At 38.6% G+C, this 23577-nt stretch overlaps 1 protein-coding gene across 2 annotated transcripts; it reads right to left on the bottom strand.

Annotated features, from left to right (window-relative positions):
- Positions 1-343: 343 nt before the first annotated feature.
- MCCC1 (methylcrotonoyl-CoA carboxylase 1) lies at positions 344-20256 on the bottom strand. Of its 2 annotated transcripts, XM_027647253.1 has the most exons (19): positions 20130-20232; positions 19092-19138; positions 17945-18084; positions 17428-17523; positions 17154-17275; positions 16027-16174; positions 15102-15223; positions 13859-13970; positions 13482-13563; positions 12613-12740; positions 11750-11933; positions 11129-11238; positions 9624-9840; positions 8819-8905; positions 8192-8241; positions 5897-6034; positions 4474-4581; positions 3409-3480; positions 344-1926 (listed from the first exon to the last, which is right to left on the bottom strand). In XM_027647253.1, exons 1-19 carry the CDS (start codon positions 20186-20188, stop codon positions 1807-1809), a joined length of 2142 nt encoding a protein of 713 aa, XP_027503054.1. In that variant the 5' UTR covers positions 20189-20232; the 3' UTR covers positions 344-1806. The 2 variants fall into 2 exon arrangements, with proteins under 2 accessions (XP_027503054.1, XP_027503055.1); XM_027647254.1 differs by lacking the exons at positions 344-1926; positions 3409-3480; positions 4474-4581; positions 5897-6034 and adding an exon at positions 7524-7836 and having other exon boundaries at positions 20130-20256.
- Positions 20257-23577: the final 3321 nt, after the last annotated feature.

Genomic DNA, 23577 nt, shown 5'->3' with positions numbered 1-23577 from the left:
GTGCAGCCTCAGCGGGCAGAGAACCTCATGCTGTGAGCTTCAGTGTTTTGGTACAGATTCAGTGTAGAAACACAGCCCTGTCATGCAGTGAGCAAAAAATAAATGCCAGGCTGCAGAGGCTCATGTTTCTATAGGTAGATCCAATTTCTAGATAAAACAAGCCACTAACCTTACCTGCAGTGAAGCCCATCACAACTGTCTGGATTTCTGCCTCCCAAATGTGATCTGCAGACTGTGGTCATCATCAGATGATGCTACAGAAACAGCTGCTTAAAACCCTCTAATGTAATGCATGGACAGAAACAACCAAGGAAGGAACAAAACGGAGAAAAACAAATAAACATTCAAAGTTAAGCTTAATTTTTATTTGGCAGTAAATAAAAATCACTGTGGCAATACTCTACAAAATGATCACTGGAATTTTTTGTTAGGAGGCCACAGGATTACAAGGAACATTGAAAAGTATTACAGTATGCTTTTAATATACAGTCCATCCAGAGCCAATTCTTTTTTATAATGTTTTTCTGCATTGCAGGCAAGGCTGCACAATTATAGAAGCAGATCAGAGAACTCCCCATGATGCTGAATATTGATTCAGAAATGAGATTTCAGGTAAGTGTGAGGATCCATTTGCACAGATCTGACTACAAGTTTGGGATCACTGCAGCATCTGATGTGTTCCTTTCTGCAGTATAGACCATATTATTGAATTAAATTAGCATATCAAAACTTCATATGACAACCAGAACATCACATTAACTGAAAGGTAAAAATATATCCAAAGTTTGCAACAATTAAAACATATTTTTCTTTCCCTTTTCCCATTTCTCTGAGGGGCTTTTAAATAACTTAAAATAAATCAGTATGCTTAGTCCAAGTATTTTCTTTGCATATCAAAAAACCTAACAATTTTCCCATCTGAAACCCTGCAGATACAAAAAATCTGTTATTCATAGTAATATTTCATGTTATTACAAAGACTTTGATGTACTTCATTCCAGCCATTAAGTAACATAGAAGAACATGAACAATATGGGAACAGTAATGAGGATTTTGAAGTCAGTATTTTATTTTGGCACACTTTCCAAGTAATAAAAAAGCTTATCTTTCCATGTTACTACTTCATATTTAAAGTTCAAATGATATTTTTAGAAACCAACTTATGTTCCAACTTCGATAAGTGTAGCAAATGTATTTGAAAAATGCATTGTATCAGATGTTTTGAGGTATATTAAAATAATTTTTGAAATGCAAATTTTCACTACTCACTGAGGTAAACTGGAAAAAAAGATGTAATAGAAATGACCAAAAAGGATTCAGGGCTAAGGAACAATCCTGAATTCCCTATTAAGGCAAAAACATAAGCCACAATCAGGGATTTTACCAGAAAATGAATCCATAAAACAATTGTCTTCCTTCAGATTTCCTTCAAATCAGTCTTCTCAAATCTCAGGGAAAAAGGCAGCTGTGAATGAAGAAGAACCCAACCTGTCTGTCCCTTACAGTCCTTACTAACCTCTCCCATCCTTTGAGAGTTCCACATCTTTTTCCACTCCAATGCCTTTCCACAGGCAAATGTAACCACTGAACAACAATCACACAGGTCCACGAGTTATAAATTCGATTACAGGATAGTGATACCCAAATTCCACTGAAGTCAGCATAATTTACAGTCAACCTATGCAGGAAGTGCAGAGGAAACCAATTCCCCAATCTCTCATACAAAACAGTTTGCTGAAAATATAAAGTCTTCTCCTGGGAGAAAATCAGCAAAGTAGAAAAAATGAAATGGACCTTCCTTGAATTTCATTTTGACTCGGTTTCTTCATCCATGAATTCCACCAGTGGAGCATGTCTGTTGGCCTGAGCACCTTCTTGGAAATTAACCTTTTTTATCACTCCTGCCTTTGGAGCCCGGATGGTGTGCTGCACAAAACAGAGCAAGAGTGAACCAGCAGAGAACCTGTTTTTTTTCCTTCTCTCTCTCTCCAGCAAATGCTAACATTACTCTTTGGTGCAATTAGAACTGAAAAACATTGAATTCCTTCCTCTAACACATTTATTTCTTTATTTTTTTATTTATTTTAAACCTTCTTTTAAAACATTATACTTGTCCATTTTCAAGTTTTCTCATGAATATTTGATAAGTATACTGGGGACAAAAAATGCTATATAATGTTATATTATGAAGTATGAACAGCTGAATGTTATTTTACTTCACTAGCAGTTTTTGTTATTGTAATAAATACCAAGCAGAAATAACACAGTTTTAATCCAAAATGTTAATCATATAGCTGATTTGTTCCCTTAAGAGGAATCTACAGATTTACTAAAGACATTTTTGTTTTCTGGCCAGGAGGGGTCTTTACTGAGCAGATATTTGGCAAAATCCAGATGAAATACAAATACAGCTACTAATGACAGTAAAACAGCATGTTTACATACCAACCCCAAACTGGTTTGCTTGTACCAAGTTAGTTTTCCATTGTAGCTTTGTTTCTTGGTATTTTTCTACATAGGGCTAGTCTTGTATCAAAACATTTAATACCAGATAGTAAATCCTCACATCTAAGCCAAGACTCATGTAAATAATAATTTGCTTTTTAAATTTTACAATTTATATTTCAATAGCACTTAAAAAATAGCACCTCAGATAATGTCAGTCTGAGCTATCAGCTGGAGAGGCAGAAACACATTTAGAACCCAACTGCAAAGGATTTGGGGTCTAGGGTTTTTTTGGTGCACAGTTGGTTTATTTCATGTAATTTTAGTATAATTTAAAAAAGGACACGATAAGGGAAAGGCAGATGTTCTCAATTCTGCTACCACAAACTGAGGTTTATTTTAAACTAATAGTCAAGTCAAATCAGTTAAGGCTAAAAAACCTGTAATTCAGTCAAACACTGTGACAAGATAAAATGGCCAAAGTGCTGGTCCACTGAATGCCATGTGGACAATTACACAGAATCTTGAGTGTACTCTTGGTAAAACTTTATGTAAATAATAAAGATTATACACAAAGAACCCTGTACATATTTACAAAGTCTCCATTAGCTAAATTTCTGTCTGAAGAAACTGCAGATATTCCATATGCTTGGATCAAATCAGTGAGCAAGAGATACACCTGGACAGTCTTCTGCTACAGAAGTCAAAGGAGAGGAGGGGAGAGAAGGCCTGACACAGCTCACCAAATGCAGATACCATGGATTATATAATCACCATTTGTTAGCAAAATAACAGCAAATATAATCCTCTAAAATCTAGACAGACACAACACTCGTTTCATAGCAGATGAAGTGACACTGACATCTGCAAGCTACATCATACCTCAGTAATGCAACCGAAAATTATAAAATTCTGACCAGATTTTTATTTTCTCAGTAATTAAAACCTTTATATGTCACTTACCTCCATTTTCATAGCTATCATAACCATTAGAGGATCTCCAGTCTGAACCTTATCCCCTGCCTTCACAAACACCTAAATTCAAGAGAAAATTGGGGGGAAAAAAAAAAATCATTCTTGTCTATGCCATTAACAATCATCAGCTGGATCTTGACTAGCACAATCCACAGAGTGACTGTGGTTTTGCAAAACAGCCTCATATTATTTTTATTATTGCTGAATTGGGTATGAGAGTTCTCTAGATGACACTCAAGGGAAGTCAGAGCTACAGAGAGAGGTTCAGTGCCAGCTGCCAGGATAAGCAGGAAGACATTTACCTATCAAAGATGGAACACTAGAAGAGATGATGTATATTTGACCCTTTCTGGCTTAAGCACTTCTATTTTGAGAAAGTGCAGGACCTCCTCCTGGAGCCAGTCCCTAAAGGCTTTTAGAAACCAATACCCAGAAAGAAGATGGCAGAGCCACCTTGTTATTCAACTATAACTACACATTCAGTGTGTAGGAGATCCATGTTCAAGGTACTTGACTCTCTGAAAGGGTTCATGCTTTTTCATTGCTACCAGAATCCCTTAACCACTAAAATCTCGTGGAAATCTCTTCTGTGGAAACTTTGTCACTGTACAGAGAAATACACAAGACTTGCTGAGCTAAAGAAAAAGAAAGAAACACTCAGCTTAACAAAAAGGCAATTCTGAGCATTTCCTTTTTTGCAAGTGCATCTCTTAACTTGCTCTTTTGTTAGATGAAATGAATCAAACAGTCTCTAACACTTCAGGGACCTTCAACTTAAAAAGTAATTAAGATGAAGAAAAAATTAGTTAAGCAGTAGCATTAGTTAAATATTCAGAACTTCCAGAGCTCTAGAGAAAGAAGAATGGAAGCCTTAAAAACTCTTGGGTGGCTGCTGAAAACTCAAGAGTAAACAAGGCTTTTTCCAATTAGAAGTCATACAGCACTGGCATTTCAGGCTTTGATTCTTTCCTGGCACTACAGAAGCACCATTTCTGGAAGTGAACTTGGATATATACTGGAGAATTCACTTCCCACCCATGTTTTTATAATTACCTTTTCCACTGTGCCTGTCATGGGTGCTACAGCGCCACTTTGCTCTCCCCCTGAGCTCACTGCAGACAAGTACTTGGGCACAGGGAGGCCAATCTGAGCACTGCCTTCCTACAGGGAGAAAATCCAGGACAGGTGAGTTAACAACATAAAATCCCACCACCACTACATGTTCTGACATTCAGGAATGAACAGATCCAGCCTTGCTCTGAGGGTGGCAGAGCCCTGGGGTCAGGGCAGCAGGAGGACTGTCAGCAGCTTTGCCAGTGTCTGAGGCCTTGAAAGTCAGGCTGCTGCTGCTGCGGGTCAGCAAGGAAGGAACTCCTGTGGAAAAGCAGCTTCATATGGATCTTTTTGTATAAAACGCATCTTGTACCTCCCCTATTCACACAGCAACAGTGCAGAAGGTTTTAGAAAATGTATAAAGGCACAAGGGGCAGGCAGTTGCTGCAACAAAGAAGAGAGACATTGGCATCTTCCTTGCCAATAAGAGCTTCACAATTTGCAGTAACATGAATTCAGTGCTAATTCAGTAATAAATTCTCACTGTTATTCAAAATCCCTTAAGTGCTCTCACACTTGGTGCCCAGAGTTCCCCAAAGACTCATTCTCCCCCACACCCCCACCCATACCCTAAAACTCCTGGGATTTCTTCTAAATCCCCCAACCCTGACTCCACTCTGATGTCACAGGAGGACTGAGCTTTGCCATTCCAGCATGAGTTCCTTAGTCCTCACCACTGGAGCAGCAAAGTTTTCACTGCATTCTGCAGAAAGCCTTAAGGGGCTCAGGGCTAGAGGTTAATTACTGAAGCTAACACATAATAATTTACTGATTTAGATTACATTTTTATTGAGTTACTTTAGGGCCTTGCAATCTTTTGAACTGCATATAAAAAATTACCAGCCTAATAATGGAAATTAGGGTACATCTTCTTTCAAATGCCATTTGCATATATGCAACAGATATAATGCCATGGTAGCTCATAATTCCATTCTTTTAATATTACCTGAAGTTATCTTTCCTCAGACCAGTATCAATTTATTTCTTGTCATATAATTTTAAAAAATGAAAATAAAATAACAGTTACAAGCACTTTCAAATAATTGTCAGTTTGAACTAATTGCTACTGTCCTATGACAAACTTAAATACCTGACAATTTTAATATTTTGTGTTCCCTCCTCCTAAGCCATCATTTCCAATTCACTTCATTGTATTTTATCTTTCTAAAAGTAATTTTCTCACTCGTGGACTATAAGCAGTGAACTTTTAATTAGACCTATAAATCCAGCAAGTATCAAAACATTACAGGCCAAAGTAAGAAACTGAAATTACGATTCACATTCTCTTGCAATTTATATTCCTCATTTTCATGGATAGAATTCTGAAATTTTAAACTTGTGATAATAAAGAAAGGAACTTTACCGGAAAGAAGAGATAAATGGTGTTGTCCAAAATGACCAATTTGGCCTTACACACTGTTCCATTTACTGAAGACCTCAAGTAAAGTGAATCACCTTCATTCAACATCTCTCCAGAAATCAGGAATGTTTTATCTTGAATCTGAAAGTTCAATGCTTTTATAAGGACAAAGGTTAACCTTTCATTACCAATAAACTAAAAGACAGCATTTGTGCACTCATAACCTGTGATTCTTCATAGACAATTTTGGAATTAAAAGAAAAAATATTTTTAAATCTTATGTATCCTTTATTTTTCAGTTAAGAGACTGTATTCTGTATCCAATACAAACAGCTCAGAAAATTGTTCCCCCGGGACAATTTTTATCTTAAACAAAGATATACTGTTTCTCAAGAAGAACAAAAACAAGCCCAGAATTATCAGTTTAGTGATGCTACTAACATCCAATATTTTTGATTTGTTGTAGCATCTTGACTTCAAACTGAAAATCCATACTACTCAGATGACATCATGTTCCACAATGCTTTCCAAAACACAGGTAACTTACTCTGCCTTGGAAGCTTGCAATACAAGAACTATAATACATTCAGTAAACCTACAAAGGAGCAGAGCAGTAATGGAAACAGTGTCAGACACCAAAACTGCACAAGAAAGACCAGATGGAAAGGTCATTTATTTGTGAGTAACCCTTCATCCACATCAGTGGAAACTGCACCTCTGCCACAACCTCAGCATACAAAGACTGCAAGAATACAAACATAAGTGCATTTAACTGATATGTTTGCTTCTAAGTCTACCATCACCAAAAAAAGGATCAGAGACTTGCTGGTCTTTCAGGGTGGTAGGAGTAGAAATAAAACTCAGTTTTTATTAGGTAGTCACATACTGTTCTTCCACTGAAAACATGCATTGAAAAGATATTGTTGATCTGATACTTATCCCTCAGAGGAAAATAATTTGCTTGATGAGTATCCTGAGCAGGGGCACAAATTAGGGCAACACCCTTGGAAGAACTAAGTGCTTACCAGATCCATGGCCCAGCAACCTGCTCTAATTGATTGGCCTCAGCACAGGTTTTGTAACACTGCAGAGGCAATGTCCTCCTCATAATCAGCTCCCAATTATGTTTCTCCATCCTTTACCTCCAGCTTCTCTCCATTTCCACCTCAACTCCTGTTCCTGCTTCTTCCCTAGGAGTCTACATTCTCCCCAGCAGCACTTCCCCCATATCCGTTCCAGCCTCTCTTTACTTTTGCTGACATGACTTACATGAGACAAACCTCGAGGGTAAGATCTGCACCATCACATATGTAATTAATACACCCAAAATAACCTGGGTATTACTGGAGGGATGTGAGTTATCTCAGTCTTTGTATCCATAGAAATAAGGGTGTGAGTTACCCAAGATGCTGTTATACCCTCCAAAGCACAGTAGTTTTCTCATTATTTTTTTGGTAGGCTCATCTCTACACAGTCTAAGCAGTTCATAAATACTTATTCTCCCAGTTTCCCTTTTCTGAATAATGGGAACAAGAAGCTGAACTACAGAGAGACTGCATTCTCCAGATGCTTTCATTCTGGGTGACAAATCTGAGAGAAAAAATACCAGACTACAAGTGATGCAAGAAGGATATTTAACACTCAGCAAAACACAACCCCCATAAGCCACACAACTGGAAACTATCACATGTGCATACACAAAACTATCTATGATTAAAGCATCTTGAGCTGTATCCTATAGGAGCTCTACAGCACAGACAAAGAAGCCAATTCTATGGGGTATCATTCAATTATCTGACCAGAAGATTCCTCATCCCATTTGGTAATCACGTCTCAATTTCCATCTTCAAAATAAAATAAGTCTTATCCTACAGATAATGCTCTAGACAGCTTTTATTTATCCCACAGGAGATCCATCTCATGCACAGAATAAAGCAGGAGTCCTGTGGAAAACAAAGTCTTTTTAAATGCAGATTTAAATCTAACTTACTTACTTTTAGGAAGACAAATTTAAGGAAGAGGAAAATGAAGAATAAGACCTTTAAATACTGAAAATACAAACACTTTTCTTAGCCTTATTTTCAGAAGTATTTTAGTAGCTCTTCCATGCTGATCCACCATCTACCAAAGATAATTTCAGGCTAAAATAACAGTCTACAGCAATGGCTGCAAGTAAGCCAAAAATAGAATCCTGTAACTCTAATCACCAAGCAACTTTAGTAACAGTTAATACTAAGATAAGTCTACAAGAGACAGATTCTTTTATCTAATGAAATATCTGAAAAAATGGACTTGTACCTGCATTTTGTATGACCCATCTTGATTGTAACTTACAGCTACATCCACAACTGTTGAATAAAACAAAATATGTATCTGTGAGTAGATTAATTACAGTATCTAGAGAATGATGACATATATGCAATACTTAGTTTATGTTTCTTAATAAAAACAAGACCTACCAACACTAAGAAAAGAACAAGTATTTTCAGGTTAGCTTTGTAGACACTGTAGCTTTCATACTGAATTCGAGACAATATGTTTTTCAAAGATGAGCACCTGAAGTTATGCTCTGAAATCTGTACTGTGTTATATGGAGAGAAAACAAGTTTGTGATGGGAAAAAGTTCTGAGCTCTTTCACACCAAAATGAAGTGAAAAAAAAAGTCAGTGGCACTCAGCTCTTTTTAAAATGTCAGCCTTATTCATTTAAATGATGAACAACAATGGTGCCATTTGAATTTGGTTTACATCTCCTCAAGATCTAACACTATGGATTAAGCATGCAATTCTGTGAATTCTCAGCTTAAATTGCACAGAACTCATCCTGGTTCTATTTGCTGTTTCTTAGTCTGAATTTTCAAGCATCAGTTGAAATAATTTTATCCATCAAGTGCCTCCCTTCCCTCCACACACTTTCTTAACTTACTGTTTTCCCCATCCAGCAGAGACAGTTTTCTAGTATAACATATATTTATTCTTCTACCAGTGCTGGATGCGAATGGTGAGAATTTATCTAAAACACAAAATACACAGAGATGTTACTTTCATTCTACTTTGACAAAACGCAATACTCAGAATTTACACCATTAAATCACTGTCCTACTGTTATTACCATCATACTTATAGTTTTACATTGCACATAAAAGATTGGGGAACCACTGCAGTCACTGAGAGTGACAATTCCTCAGTCTTCAACACTGAATAAGCTGATGCTGTGTGACCTACAGGACGCTGACAGCAGCACTAAGAAGGGGGCGTTGGCTGCTCTCCACACACACATCCTTGAACAGGACAAGAATGTGTGGGAGTTCAGTTACACCACAGCAGATCCTGATTAACCCTTAGGTGAAGGTTCCATCAAACCCCACTGCCCCTCCCACCCTGCGCAGAGTCAATTTTACATCTGAGGACCTTGGGCCAGCTGTAGGAACAGCACAGGCAGATGGTCACAGTTTGTGCTTGTCAAGAGCAAAGAGCGCACAGTGTCACTGACTGGGAATCCCAAGGTCTTCCAGATAGTGCCTACGTGGAGTGCTGTGGGAAGTACTCTGTCCAGTACAGTGGGGATACATTCCACATCTGCCCCTCCACAAAATTTACAGTCTTTGTAAATAGCTGAGAGAGGCCAGAATGCAGAACCCTGAGCAGGTGCAAAGTAGGTGAAAGAAAGAACATGCAAAGTAAGTAATTGCACATGAGCTCACAAAATAAAACAAAAGAATGATCCTTACCCTCTGACTGATCTCTAAAAGCATCTGTTAGCATTTTTTCTTTCAGTATAAGCCCAAGAGCTGCCTGACACATAACTTCATGTGGAGTTGCCTTTTTGGTTGGAAATAGTTCATCATGGTGTTGAGGAATGAAATTAGTGTGCACATTTCCAGCCTCAAACTGTGGGTGTCCTGACAGGCTCAGTAAGAAATCAATATTAGTGCTTAATCCTACAATCTGTAAAGAAACAGAAGCATAGTGCAAACTGAAGTTATGAATGAGCATGCAGCTTTCTGCTCAAGTTCTGTATAGATAAGAAATGAGTATTTTTTTCAGATAGCACCATCGAAACAAACTTCAGGAATAAAATGTAATTCATTCAACTGGTCTGTTTTATTACCAGTTAAACCAATGACTCTAAAATGAGAAAAAAAACCAAAACACAACAAACCAAATAAAAAACCCTAAGAGCTGCCTCGCCAAAAGCACTGTTTTCTCAACACCACCTTTGTCTACTGTGAAGTTGAGGAAGATTTCCCAGCAACAGTAAAGGGAGGTAATTTAGGAAAAAACTCTACTGTTTTGAAAAAGCATGCTCTGAGTATTTAAAAGAACATTCCTAACTTGACAAGTGCTTCTTATGAAAAAATGAGTTACAATAGTGTCAGTATCCTACATTTGATCTTTTAATAGTAACAAGTGGGAACAGGGACTTTTATAAATTTACTAGATACTATCCATTTCCTGTACTGCAAAATACCTAAGCAAACAACATAATTATTTTAGAGAAACTAGTGAAACTGGTAACTATGTTATGCTGTCAATATGTACTGACAGAACTGCTAAGAAAAAGAATTCTCTTGGGTTTTTCCAGAATTTATTTCTTTCCCTTGAAGTAATTTTCATTTGTAGCTAAAACAATAAGGGGCCCAATATTTTCAATACTTGAGTCACATTCATGTTGTTGGTTTAAAAGTGTAAATTAATTCAGTCTCATGCCAAGTCAAACCTTCTGAATTCTGCTTTTGGAAAGATACAATACCTATAGTTTTTATAGGGGGGAAAGGTAATGTTTCTTAAAAGAACTGACAGCATTTTTGTTTACCACATGTGCAGTCTAAAAATTTAGTTATTTTTACAAATCAGAAATTACAGGCAAACACAAAGTCCACTCCTTTAAGTTTGACAGAGCTCACACTACAATTGAAAATGTTGTTTAGCCTTACTCTTCTACAACGTCTCAGGTGCATCATCCAGCTGAAGAGATCACAAACTTAAAAATCTATGTGTAAAACTGGACTTCACACTTATTTCTACTCACACCACCTATAAAAACAGTTTGCAAATTAGGAAAAAAATACAACTTCTGCAAACAAATAATGAATTTGAAACGGTAGTGGCAATGCAGGCTCCCTCTTAGAAATCACTTTTGTTTTACTGTAGTATTTTATGCATACTTTGTTAGCTCCAGGTGTTCACAAAGTTAGCTCAAGATCTGAAATCATACTGGGCTCTTTCCACTTACATTATATTGGTGCAAACTGTATCTCAGCTTCCTCAGCGCCGCTTGCCGATCCTCAGCCCAAACAACCAGCTTTGCAATCATTGGGTCATAATGAACAGAAACCTCATCACCTAAAATATGGGAATGAAAGAAATGCTGTAAAACTGAATCAAGTATTTCTGAAAGTTGGTAATGCAAGGTACTGGACACCACATGGCATCAAAGGGGAACACAATTCATGGCCACATTTCTCTAGAGATTAAAGTTCTTCGAGGACATGATGATGTGACCTGGCATTTCAATGTCAAGGACAACTTCAGTGCAGACTTTGTAGATATAACACTACTCAAATCCAGTCTTCTTTATTGCAATCACAATGCAGAATTGATAAATTGTGAGGAGAATATAGGCAGCATGATCCAATGGAGTTTACTATGGATATAGGTAAATAAAGAGGTAAATAAAATAGTCAGTGATAGACCAAAAATACATGGACAATTACAAGGAAGAATAATTCTGTATGGATTTGTCTTTATAGCAACACCCTGTCAGACTAACTTACTTAGGCCAAAGAGGGAAATGCTTACAAAGAAAACATTTTGATGTTAATTATTTCTTATACATCACAGCCTTCAGTTTTACCTTGTCTGACTCCAGTCTCTATCCTGGTGAAACGATCTGCAGGAGGGGTGGATAAGTGCAACAATGGCCCAGCTCCTGGCATAAAGTTGTTATTAGGGTCTTCAGCATATATTCTAGCTTCAAATGCATGGCCCTGGAGCAGGATCTCTTCCTGCTTTAGGGGAATCTTCTCTCCTGCTGCAACCTGAAAACAGCAGGTTTTTTCCTTAATGCAGGACCAATATTCTGGAGTGCTGATGTATGAAATATTAAATATCTTTCTTCTAAACATGAATAACTAGAAAGCACATTAAAAAAAGCACAAGGAGAAAAAAATGGTAGGTCATAAAAGGCTAATTCTGAAGTCACTCCTTCCTTTTTTGTGGAAGCCACCAGTCAAAGGATTTTCAATTATTATTGTGTAAATTTACTGCCTAATATTTCAGACAGCTAAAACATAATGGAAAAAAACCAGTCTAATGTTTTTCTGCTGGTTATGTCAAAAAATAAATTATTTAAGTTACAGCCTGGTCAACTAAGACAAGATTTTATTAGACAAAAATTGCTCCAAAAGCAGATGATAAAATAGGTTACTGGCAGGAAGCACCACCATCACGAACTGTAAGGTCTCTAAATACACTTTAAAAAAATGGGTTTTTCTCTACACAAGTGGGAGAAGACTTGGTTGAAATTCAGAGCATCTACACAATGCTCACATCAAACACAGCAATGTGAGATGTTCCTCTGGAGCAAAGGAAACTCTACCCTGTTAGCTGAACAGGAGATGAGGATCTGGAAACCCATCTGTTCTCTCACAGGCAACATTACAGAGCCCCATTCACCACTCAGGAGGAACCCTACATGTAAGAACAATTCACACTCACCCTAAGTTGCCATTCCACCAAGTCAGTGCCAGTGATCATCTCTGTAACTGGGTGCTCTACTTGCAGTCTGGTGTTCATCTCCATGAAGTAAAAATTATGTTGGGAGTCCATAATAAATTCCACTGTTCCTGAAGTATTTAACAGAAGGACACTTCACCAAATAGTATCTAAGACACTTAATTTAATTATGCCAGGAAAACACTATTATTTCCAGATCAGATAGACTGAATTTCTTTAAATTCTATACAATTTATCTAAAAGGGTCACAAAATTGAGGCCTGAAAACAGAAGGGTTGTTTCCTTTTACATTTACGTGGCCTGTGCTGTTTAGTAGGCATTCTCCTCTACAATAAAAGCTGCATTTCATTAGCACTTTAAAATGTGCATCAGGACTCTCTAAAGTACTGTTAATCTTTATAGACTGTGTAATTATTTTTTAAAAATAAGTAACCAAAGAAATTAGTGAGAAAACAAAGTCACAAATAAGTCTGGGAGGTTATTTTTCATCTGGGAAATGGTGTTGACTTCACACTGTGTTTTTCTTTTAAAGGTTTTAGTGTTTGAATATAAAGGATTATTCTTTGCACGATGAGATTATTTTTTGAAGTTACTAACTCATAATGCTCAGATCCAACAGTTGAGTTGATTGAATTATTTGCTCTGAATTTTTTTCTTCCTTTTCTTCAGCTGCCACTGAAGAGCTTGAGCTCAGGTATGCTAATTTAAATTTGTAATTACATCACAACTAACTATGTGATTACTTGCTTGAACCGCAAAAAACTTGGGGCATGTGTGTCATACTCAAACAATCAGATGCCATTTGCTTGAGACTTCCACTCTCATTAAGTTAAAAGCCTCCACAGACTTACCTGCTCCCACATAATTCACTGCTTTGGCTGCTTTGACAGCGGCTTCTCCAAGTCTCTTCCGAACCTCTGGATTAATTCCTGGCTGTAAACAATAATAACAGAAAAAATTATAAATTATTGTTAAGTTTGGTGATAATAAACCTAGTATATGTGAATATTTTGCGGTATTTAACAACTGTAGTGAAGACACCTATATAATTTTTCCTTGAGAATCCTTTTCCTAAAGAAAGTTCCTAAAGAACATTTTCTGCAGCAAAATTAAAACAGGCCTAAGAATTACAAATAAAGTACTATCAACTAAATAAACTTGACGGAGGATTATTAATTACTTTAAAAATATGTTGGCTCATAAAAAATATTAAGAACTTTCTGCTCACCCCTGGTGCCTCTTCAATGATCTTCTGATGCCTCCTCTGCACGCTGCAGTCTCTTTCAAACAAATACACTGCATTGCCATGCTGGTCACCAAATACTTGGACTTCAACGTGCCTGTTCCATAAACATAAATGTTTCAATGTACTTCAATAAAACCCCAATCCTGTGACTGATTTCACTCAAACAGACTTTGAACTTGTACATGGCCTTGTGTGCTCCAGTAGGACTTCTCAAAGGTTTAAGTGTCTGCCCTCAAATAAATGCTGAAAATATAGAAGTGAGGCTGCTATTATGCAAGATCTCAATTGTTTTAGACTTCCTTGATGTCCCAAATGAAACAGGATTCTAAATGCCAACTACTGCATTGAAATCTTGTAAGTTGTGGGATAAACAAGGTACATATCCAACAGCTGCCTCCCCTTTATTAGTTATTATTATAAAAGTAAAACCACTTCACTGTTATTTGATAATGATGATTTCCCCCATCATTCACTGTGTAGCAATGCACAAGGGGCAGCAGCAGCCCTGGCTCAGCAATAACATTATTTATTTCAACACACATTTCAGAGGACAACTATTAGGTGGCAGAATTTTGTTCCATGTATAAAGCTAACAAAAATATGTCACCATTGTGACAATCCTCTGATACTGGGAAAAGAAATTCCCCAGGAATGACATTTTTCTCGTGCCCATCTGACAGCACAAGGAGGCCCTCAGTTTCTTTAAAATAAATGCTTTCTTTATAGTGATGCTTCAAGAAAAACAGATGTAAAGTGCATGATTATCAAACAGACCTCTGCGAGAAGTTCTTTATAAAAAATAAATTAGCTCAGTTTCACAGGCCAGACATGAGGTAAAAACTATCCCTTCTGTTTGAAATATCAAAATAAAGGAAGATTAAATAACTAGTTTAGGACACCTGAGGGCAGCAGAAACACCACGACAGCTTGACTCAGGTCTGTAATTGAAGTATTATAAAGTGATTTTTTTTTCTAGGTGTAAATCAAGTTTAGAAAGCTCATGCACTGCCACGTCTCCCAAACAACTGTATTTTAATTCCTAGCATTTGAAACAAAGTCACTACAAAAAATTCAATATATTATAAAAAAATATGACCAAATTAACAACTGCCATAGTGCAAATAAAACATACAAGACCAATTTTCATCCTACTACTAAACTAGTTATGTTTGTTCAACCATAGAATAAACATTACAGTGTTAATATTGAAATATCTGTTTTGCACCTTGGATTATCTACAAATTTCTCAATCAGCATTGCATCATCATTGAAAGACTTCTTCGCTTCTCTCCTTGCTGACTCTAGTTGGTCCAGAAACTCCTTTTCTGAATGAGCAATTCTCATGCCCTAAAATAGAGAAAAAAGCCTCTCTAAATGTCTGAAAATAGGGTATACAATGAAAATCATTGTTGCACACAAACAGCAAGACATGAGCTTAACAATAACTCTTTTCCCTCCTTTCTTAAACTTTACTAAAATTGTGTATCAGCTTCCAGTAATATAATCCTTCTAAGTCCCACTCAAAGTGCCATAAAAAGTGTGAAAAATAGATATATCACTTCACTGATATGGGCGAGTACAAAATTCAATTTTATTCTCAGATATAATAGGAATTTTCCAAGTTTGGCAAAGAAAAACTCGTTTATTACAAAACAAATATAGCTATTTTGAAAATAAAATTCTCTGCATGTCATTTTATAGACATTTCAGAGTAAAGTCAGATTTAGACTGGGAGTTCACCACACATTAAAAAGTGTCTAGATAAAAATATTTAAATGGTATTTCTAATCACTTCTTATACAACATTTAAAACTATTAACAAAAGAAGTAACAGAAGTTATCACGAAGTAACAATTTAAAGTTATCTAATTTCACACAAATCCATAGGGCAACTTTTCTGCTTATGTGAATTGCTGGAGATGCATTGAAGAAAACAAAACTCTCCCCGTTTATTCCAGCTACTTACCTTCTGCCTGACTGCACGACAAACGGAAATGAGATTTCATAGTGCTAGATTGGACATCAATAATGAATTTTAACAAAAAGTACTTTTCCAGTTTCTTTGTTTTCAGATTTCTTTTAGAATATTCAGTTGCAGATACTGAGATATGATCACTTTATGGCATGTGATGAACAGATTAGTTCCTTACCTTTCCTCCACCCCCACGAACAGCTTTAATCATGACCGGGTATCCTATTCTCTTGGCATGTTCCTTTAGACACTCATCTGATTGATCTTCCCCGTGATAACCTTCAACAACAGGAACGCCAGCAGCAGACATTATAGCTTTGGAAGTGCTTTGACAGAACAGTTTTATATTTAGAATGATAATAATATTTTTTTTCTTACTTTAAACTCCAAACCTGTATATGTTCCCAATGCTAACTCTCTTCTTGAAAGCAGTTCCACAGTAGACCTCAACAGGACTACTTGCATAGGTGGGTTACATAGGATTGGACTGTCATTAATCACATGCTTCAAACAGGGATTTTTTTTTTTCTCCAAGCCCTCCACATAAAAGCAGGAGTAAGTTTCAGTTCTACTGTTCTTTCCTGTCTTTTGACCCACATTGTAGAGGCCAAACCCTAAAATTTTCAAACTACAACACTGTATCCTGCCGAAACTACATCTGAAGTTGAACAAAGGCAAAACACTTTTCATGATACAGCTGGATTCACACCACACATCAAACACTGAAGCATAACAACTCTAACTTCAAATACACATGTAGAGCTTGTTAAATTACAGAGGTAATTTACTCTCACATTACAAAGTGATAAAAAATTAATTCTCTCAAATTACTATTATACAGCTCATGTGTTAGTAATAACCTTATTTCCACATTCTTGATTTATACTTCATACCCTAAAAGCATTTCTTTGATCTAAGTAACTAAAGTCCTCGGTGATGAACTAAACTTACCAGCCCATTTTACATGAGCCACAACAACCCCAATGATGTGGTGTTTTTTTTCCAGTGCTCTTTTGACTAACATACAAAACATCCAATCTGACTGCTGAATGCCCCAGTTCTGGAAAAGCAGAATCATTACTTATTTAATTAATGAAATCCTAATAACTGAACAAGGTCGATTGTCTCTATGTCTATTGGAATCCCATATCTATACACCTGCAGTTTATTCATTTGAAGAAAGCCATAAAAATAATATACAGTGAAAACTGACAGAATAAAACAATTATGACACTGGGTGTTTGTTAAAAAAATTAGCTTTGCCAAGCTGTAAATTGGATAACCACATAAATCAGAAATAGATACCTCTTAATACCCATATCTCTGATAGCAGATGAAGGTGGACCTATGAAGATGATTCCCTGTTGCTTGCACAGCTCTGCAAACTCTGTGTTTTCTGAGAGGAAACCATAACCTGGATGAACAGCCTAAAATAGAATAATGTTACCAGCTTATTTTTGTATCAGCTTAGCTTAGAAAACTCAGAAACTTCAGTAGTGTCAAGGAAACTCAAGATGGGTAAAAACAAAGAACTAAAGACATGAAAGTATGAGAAAACTGTAGGTCCTGATCTACTCACCTGTGCTGCTGAGACCTTGGCCACCTGCAGTATTTTCTCCATGGCCAAGTAGCTCTGCTGTGAGGGTGCTGGACCAATGCAGTATGCTTCATCTGCCTGATTGAGAAGAAATACATAGGACACAGACTGTTTATTTGCAAATTTGAGTTTTTTGAGATGATTATATTATTTATCAGACTGCTGGCACACAGCAGTTTAAATCACTGCCTCTCTTCATGAAAAGGCTCAACTGAGTGAAACAAATTCTGACTTTCTTCCCAAAATCAGAGTCCGTTCTCTAACCTCTGGCTACTCTGGAGTTAGAGAGCCAAAATTTAATATCCCTTGCTGTATAGCTGTCAGGTGTTGAGACAGAGACCAGGCAAGCTTTTCATCAATTCAAGGAAAACTTGGCAGTAACTCTACAGGGGTGAAATTCAACTGCACCAGCACCCAAATCTGCTTTTGCAGGGAACTTGTCAGTGGGAAACACTGTTGTGAATGAACATAAGTCACAAGCACAATGAATATACCTCACCATTGCTACATGCATGGAATTTCTGTCTGCTTCACTATAAACTGCCACAGACTTCACCCCCATTTTCCTCGCTGTTCGCATCACTCTGCAGGCGATTTCTCCTCGGTTTGCGATGAGAATCTTCCCTATGCTGTGACCTCCTGTTTAAAAGGATGAACCACAGTAAGAAACAGATCCTTAAAAACATTCCTGGAAACACAGCAATTTTAAAATTATGACTTCTTTTTTCATAATTTATAGTGTTTATGCACTTCTTCCAACAATGAAGTTGTTTCACTCAAAACTTCATCCTAAAGCATTTCCATGCTGCTCTTGGATTTTTTTCCTTAGAGCCCTTATGCAGAAGTATGTTTAAGCCTTTTTTTAAAAATTTCCGTTTTTAGAATCCAAGAAATATATTCTAACCCTAAAAAAACACTTAAACATAAAAGCTGATGCTTATATTTTTGTTTTGTATTCCCTGGACTAACCAAGAAACAATCAACACCTGTGTTGTGTCCCCCCCAGTAGAAGCTGTTGACATTTTCTTGAAGAGCACTGTTCCCCATTCATACACAGTCACAAAGAAAGAAAAAGGTATCAAGTTTTTTGTTGTTTGGGTTTTCTAAGCAGTGACTTACAAGCTCCTACAAAGTCTCAAAACAGCAACTACAACTTGATACAAGTGTAAGGTCAGCACTGCCAGAGACTTCACAGTCAGAACTCAGTAGCTTAAAACTCACTAATTAAAATGAAGATAGATCTCTGAATTCTAAACTCTATCTTTTTTGTCAACATGACAACAGAAGGAGTTTAAATCATCTTGCTAAATACTTTTACTCTCCTCCGTATTTTGTTTAAATGCCATTATGCCTTAAAAAACAATTCTCCCAGACTTTGCAACACTTGTATCAGCAAAGGAAAACATCACAAATACTTTCATTAAGTTCGGTTTACCTAAATATGACAGCTAAAATTATTCAAAATGTTGTTTAAACATTAAAGATGATTTCTGCTAGGTTAGCTACAGGCTACTTTTTTCAAGAACTACAAAGATATGAATATTTATTAAAAAACCCTACTGCTTTAAATGCTCTAAAACTAATTGTAAAACCATCCACATTAAACAGCAATTTAACCTAGTAGCCAAAGAAATTAAATTTCATACCTATCGTTGAGGCCCATTTCACAAATCTTTGTACTTGGTTCCATTGCCTGTGCAATCATAAACACACAAAGTGTTACAAACGCATATAAGAAGTGGCAACTGAGCTACTTTTATTTTCAGGTGAGAGAACAACAGCACTGAAATAGCTCTGAAGCTTTTGATACATCTGTTCACATATTCAGGTACAACAAGGAAAGTTGTACAAACTTCACCAGATAGCTCCTCGAGTGCTTTCATTTAGATACAATAAAAATTATCCCCCTGCTTTTTTAGCAGCATTAAAACAGAAACAGTCAAGTTTTTTGTTTTTTTTTCTTTAAAAAAGTCTTTTAGCAGACAGAACAGCCAACATCTGGCATTTCTCAGAGAGGCCACCTTAAAGTGTTTGGGAAAGAAGATGTGGACAACCATAGAATAGAAACACTTAAAACGGCAATTTTTCTATAGAGAAAAAGCGCAAGAGAAAGAACGTGAAGGCAGCAAGAAAGAAAAGCTGTGGAGACTTTCAGAAACCTAAACCTCAAACGACTAATACTAACAAAAAGGGGTAGCCAAGGTGAGGTGGCTGGATGAAACTGTGAAAGCAGTTAATTAGTCCATAAATCAACTCTGGAATTTGGGATCAAGTCCAGACAATTCTGAAGCTCTGTCGGAGCAAAAATGCACCACACAACTAAACCTCAGTTTTAATAACGAGAGAGGGATTTTTGCGCACTCCCCAAACCTCTCACTTCCCCAGCTTGTACCACGCAGGTGTCGCAGGTGAGCACAGGCTGCGGACAGACCCCCGAGGCCGGGGCAGCTTCGCGGGACCCGCGGCAGCTGCGACAGCGACCCCTTCAGCCGCGGGGGCGCTTCTTCGCTCTTCCTTCCTATAGAGCAGCCCGGGGCGCCGCTGTCCCCCCACACGCCCAGCAGAGCCCCCCTCCCTTCCTCCCCCAGCAGCCCAGCTCGGGGCTCGCTGGGGGCGGCTCCCGCCGGCCCCTCCCGCTCCCGGCCCGGCCCGGCACAGCCCAGCCGCTCCCAGCCCGCACTCACAACCGCCTCAGCACCCCGAGGCCGCCGCGGCCCCGCTCTGCCACCGCCGCCAGCGCCATGTTGTGGGCGGGGGGTGTGTGCGGCCCTGCCCGGCCCGCACTGGCTGCGCGGCGGGGGCGGGTCGCGGCGGGCGGGGACCGGGGAGAGCCCTGAGGGGCAACGGGGCTCGTCACGGGGAGGGGACCGCAGCGTGCCCGGTGCCCCCTCCGGGACAGCGGGGAAATGGCGCGGTTGGATGACGCCGAGAAAGTGGGCCCTCAAACAGCAGACAACATAAATTTTCTATAATTGCCGAGTTTCTGGGTGCGCGGGTTCTGGGCTGAGCGCGCTCCGTCGGGAATGACATCCGGGGCTGTGATGGAATAGCGACACGTGAACGTGAGGGTTGTTGGGAAGGGCACGGGGATCCGAGGGTACCACAAGGTCCCTGTGCTCAGGTTCACATCCCCGGATCAGAACTGCGCCGTGTGGATGAAGCAGGTCACGGAGCGGTGGGATCAGCACGTTCCGCCTGCTCATGGACACAGAGCCGGCTGGGTCCGTTCTGCTCCCTCAGGCATCGGAGCTTTGCAGCTCATAGATTTGAGTGGGAAGGGACATCAAAGATCATGCAGTTCCAACCCCCTGCCATGGGCAGGAACACCTTCCACTATCCCAGGTTGCTAAGAGCCCCATCCAACCTGGCCTTGGACACTTCCAGGGATGGGACATCCACAGATTCCCTTGGCAACCTGGGCCGGTACCTCACCACCCTCACAGGGAAGAATTTCTTCCCAAAATCTGTTGGTTTAAGACCCAGCTCACCCCACTGCAGGGCCTTGCTAAACCTGGCTCGCCCCGGCGCAGTCAAAATAAGTATTTCTAGTTGTTGTTTACAAATGGTGAACCAGCCATGCTTTTTCACCAAAGGAATACACAAACTATTAATTGCAATAGCAGCAGCGTTTAACACGTCTTATGTGTTCTCGTACTCTGAAGCATTAACAAAGTTTTTTACATAAGAAGCATTCTACATATGCAAGCAATCTCTGCTTGTTCCACTGTTGCTATTTTTAATTTTCCATGGTGACCCCTCACACCAGGGACTGGGTGGTTCAAGTAGGTTAAACAGACACCAAATCAGCTTCGGGAAATTGTACAGTCCTTTGGCCCTGACTGCAAGGAGTGGTGGGCTCAGCACTTGCTTTAAGGATAAGATTTTAAAAGCAAAATTATTAAGTGATGCTTCCACTTTTGCATAATTCATTCACTTCAAACTTTTTCACATAATGTGCTGACACTGTAAATCCTACAGTCTTTTGAAACCCAGATTTTTAAAGTTGCATGTTTAATTTATCTCTAAACACAAGATGGCAGCATTTTATGTAGTTTAACTATTGAATATTGGGAAGAGCTATAGATATTTTATCATACCTAAATCAGAGATGGTGGAGGAGTTGATGCTTTTAACAGAACTAATGGAAATTACAAACTCATTTATATTGCAAATCTGCTTGTGGAAGGCATTCTGCAAGCATGGCTTTTAGGGCTTGCAAAGTCTAGTGGAATCACCAGATTGTACATGCAAACGTTTGAAAGTGCAGTGCAATAACACTGAAATGAAAAAATAGTAATTTTCTCACTGACACCAGTAATATGTTTAACGTGCACATACACAGACAGAAGCACTGCGATGAGCTTAGTGATGCATGTAGGTTGAATGGGCAACATTTTAAATTTTATTGTGGAAGAATTTTGAAAGCTGCTTTGATTACTAATATGAGTAATTTTCTCATTATCATTTTCTCCCATGAGCAGATTGTGTAAACCATAATTTGAAATATGAAATCATTTTCCTTGAGCAGATGAAAAAACTGTCATTCCGTGGCAAAATAAATGAGGTTGAACTTTGGCTGGACTCATGATGCATAATCTTCACAAATTTTTGTGGTATAGGAAAGCCCCAGCAAACTTGAGATTCAAAACCAAGATCTGTGTGCCTAATAAACACAGATATTTTGCGTCAGATTGAACACTTTCCTTTTTCCCAACAGCCATTTATTTTGGTTTTGCATGTTGGAAATGCAACCTACTCTTTCTTAAAATTGTGAAGAAAAAGGTAAGTAAGAAACCGAGCCAATTAGATTATAATTTAATAAAGTACTTGGGATCTACCAACTTCATAGGCAATAACACTTGCAGAAAAAGAGAAATGTAGGTTTTGTGGCATTTTGTGGCCGACTGGGAAAGCCCAGATGCCCATGAAAGCCCAGGAGTTTTATGTTGCTGTGGCTGATAACTTCAGATACACGTGCCGCTGCCTTGTTAGCGTGCAATTCTGATGGTTGTGGGAAAGAAAGTGTAGTCTGCAAGTGTCTTGTCACCTTGGTCGTGAAGGGTTAACTCCTTAGAAATCTTTCTCTCCTCACTCTTGTTATGTTGCTCAAACTGATGCTTAACTAAATACTCTTTATATTTTCTTCTAGACACTCTGATGTAAAGGTTTCTTCAATGAATTCCAAACCTTTGTGCTTCTTGGACACAGGATGGGGGCTTTTTGCCTTCAAAGTAAAAATGGTTGACTCTTCCTTCATCTACCACTAAACTTTGTCAAGAAAGAGAATTTTGAGACATCTAGCAGCCCTCGAGGGTCTACTTCACACACACCAGTGCCCAGCTTCTAAAACTGACACGAATAAGAGAGGAGCCTCATTCACTAAATAGTTGTAAGCCTGGCACCAAATTTATTATTGTACCAGACCGAGCAAGTGCCAGAGAGCAGAGCAAACTGCCCCTGCTCCCCAGGCAGCTCTGCTTTTCTGCTGAGGGACGAATCAAGGGGCTTGTGAAGTTTTCAACCTGTGATCTATAGCCATAAGTTGTCTATCATGGGGGGATGTGCACTGACATCAGAAATGACCAGTGAAACATAATTCTGATATTTTATCACTGAGGGAAGTTACAGCCCCTTTGCTGCCCTCACTGGCACTTCTCCAACAGCCGAGTTCCTCCATCAGCTGCCAGCAGCAGAGAGATGGGGTTTTCTCCCCCGTCTTTACCACATCTTCTGCTTTCCTGCAGTCCATCTACAACCTTTGCTTCTTTAGCCATGAAGAGCACGACACGTGAGACTCACTCAGCCATTTCAGAGCCTTACCTTGCTCACCACTGACAAGGCATTGTCCTCGTCCACCCTTCTCTCTCCCAGCCAGCCCAGCTCTAGGATGTGACCACCCAACAACAGCCTTAGAGGCATTACAGGAACATGCACCCCAAACAGGCTCTGGCTGCAGTTGCTCACCAAATGTAGATCTAGAAAGATTTGGTTTGAAGTTCCTCTGAAAAATCTTTAAAGATGAAGCTGAAAAATTTTTGAGTGTCCCCTTTTATTCAGAAGTTTACCTCATGCAGTTACGATATTTTAAGCTGCCTGTTGATATAAGAATCAGCAAAATCACAGCAAAGTCAC

This window comes from Corapipo altera, unplaced genomic scaffold (genome assembly GCF_003945725.1).
Source record: "Corapipo altera isolate COAL_440 unplaced genomic scaffold, ASM394572v1 113, whole genome shotgun sequence".
NCBI classification, from domain to species: Eukaryota; Metazoa; Chordata; class Aves; order Passeriformes; family Pipridae; genus Corapipo; species Corapipo altera.
This window is presented reverse-complemented; position numbering and strand designations above follow the sequence as displayed.

Bases quoted from the DNA above. Each gene is read 5' to 3' on its own strand.
- MCCC1 (XM_027647253.1), bottom strand. From the start codon at position 20,188: ATGGCGCTGGCGGCGGTGGCAGAGCGGGGCCGCGGCGGCCTCGGGGTG. The intron at 11,934-12,612 runs GTGAGTGTGAAT...TGCTGTTTTCAG, and splicing joins TGGTGGAATGGCAACTTAGG to GTTGCAGCAGGAGAGAAGAT. The intron at 11,239-11,749 runs GTAAAACTGAAG...CCCATATTTTAG, and splicing joins AGAGACTGGAGTCAGACAAG to GTGATGAGGTTTCTGTTCAT.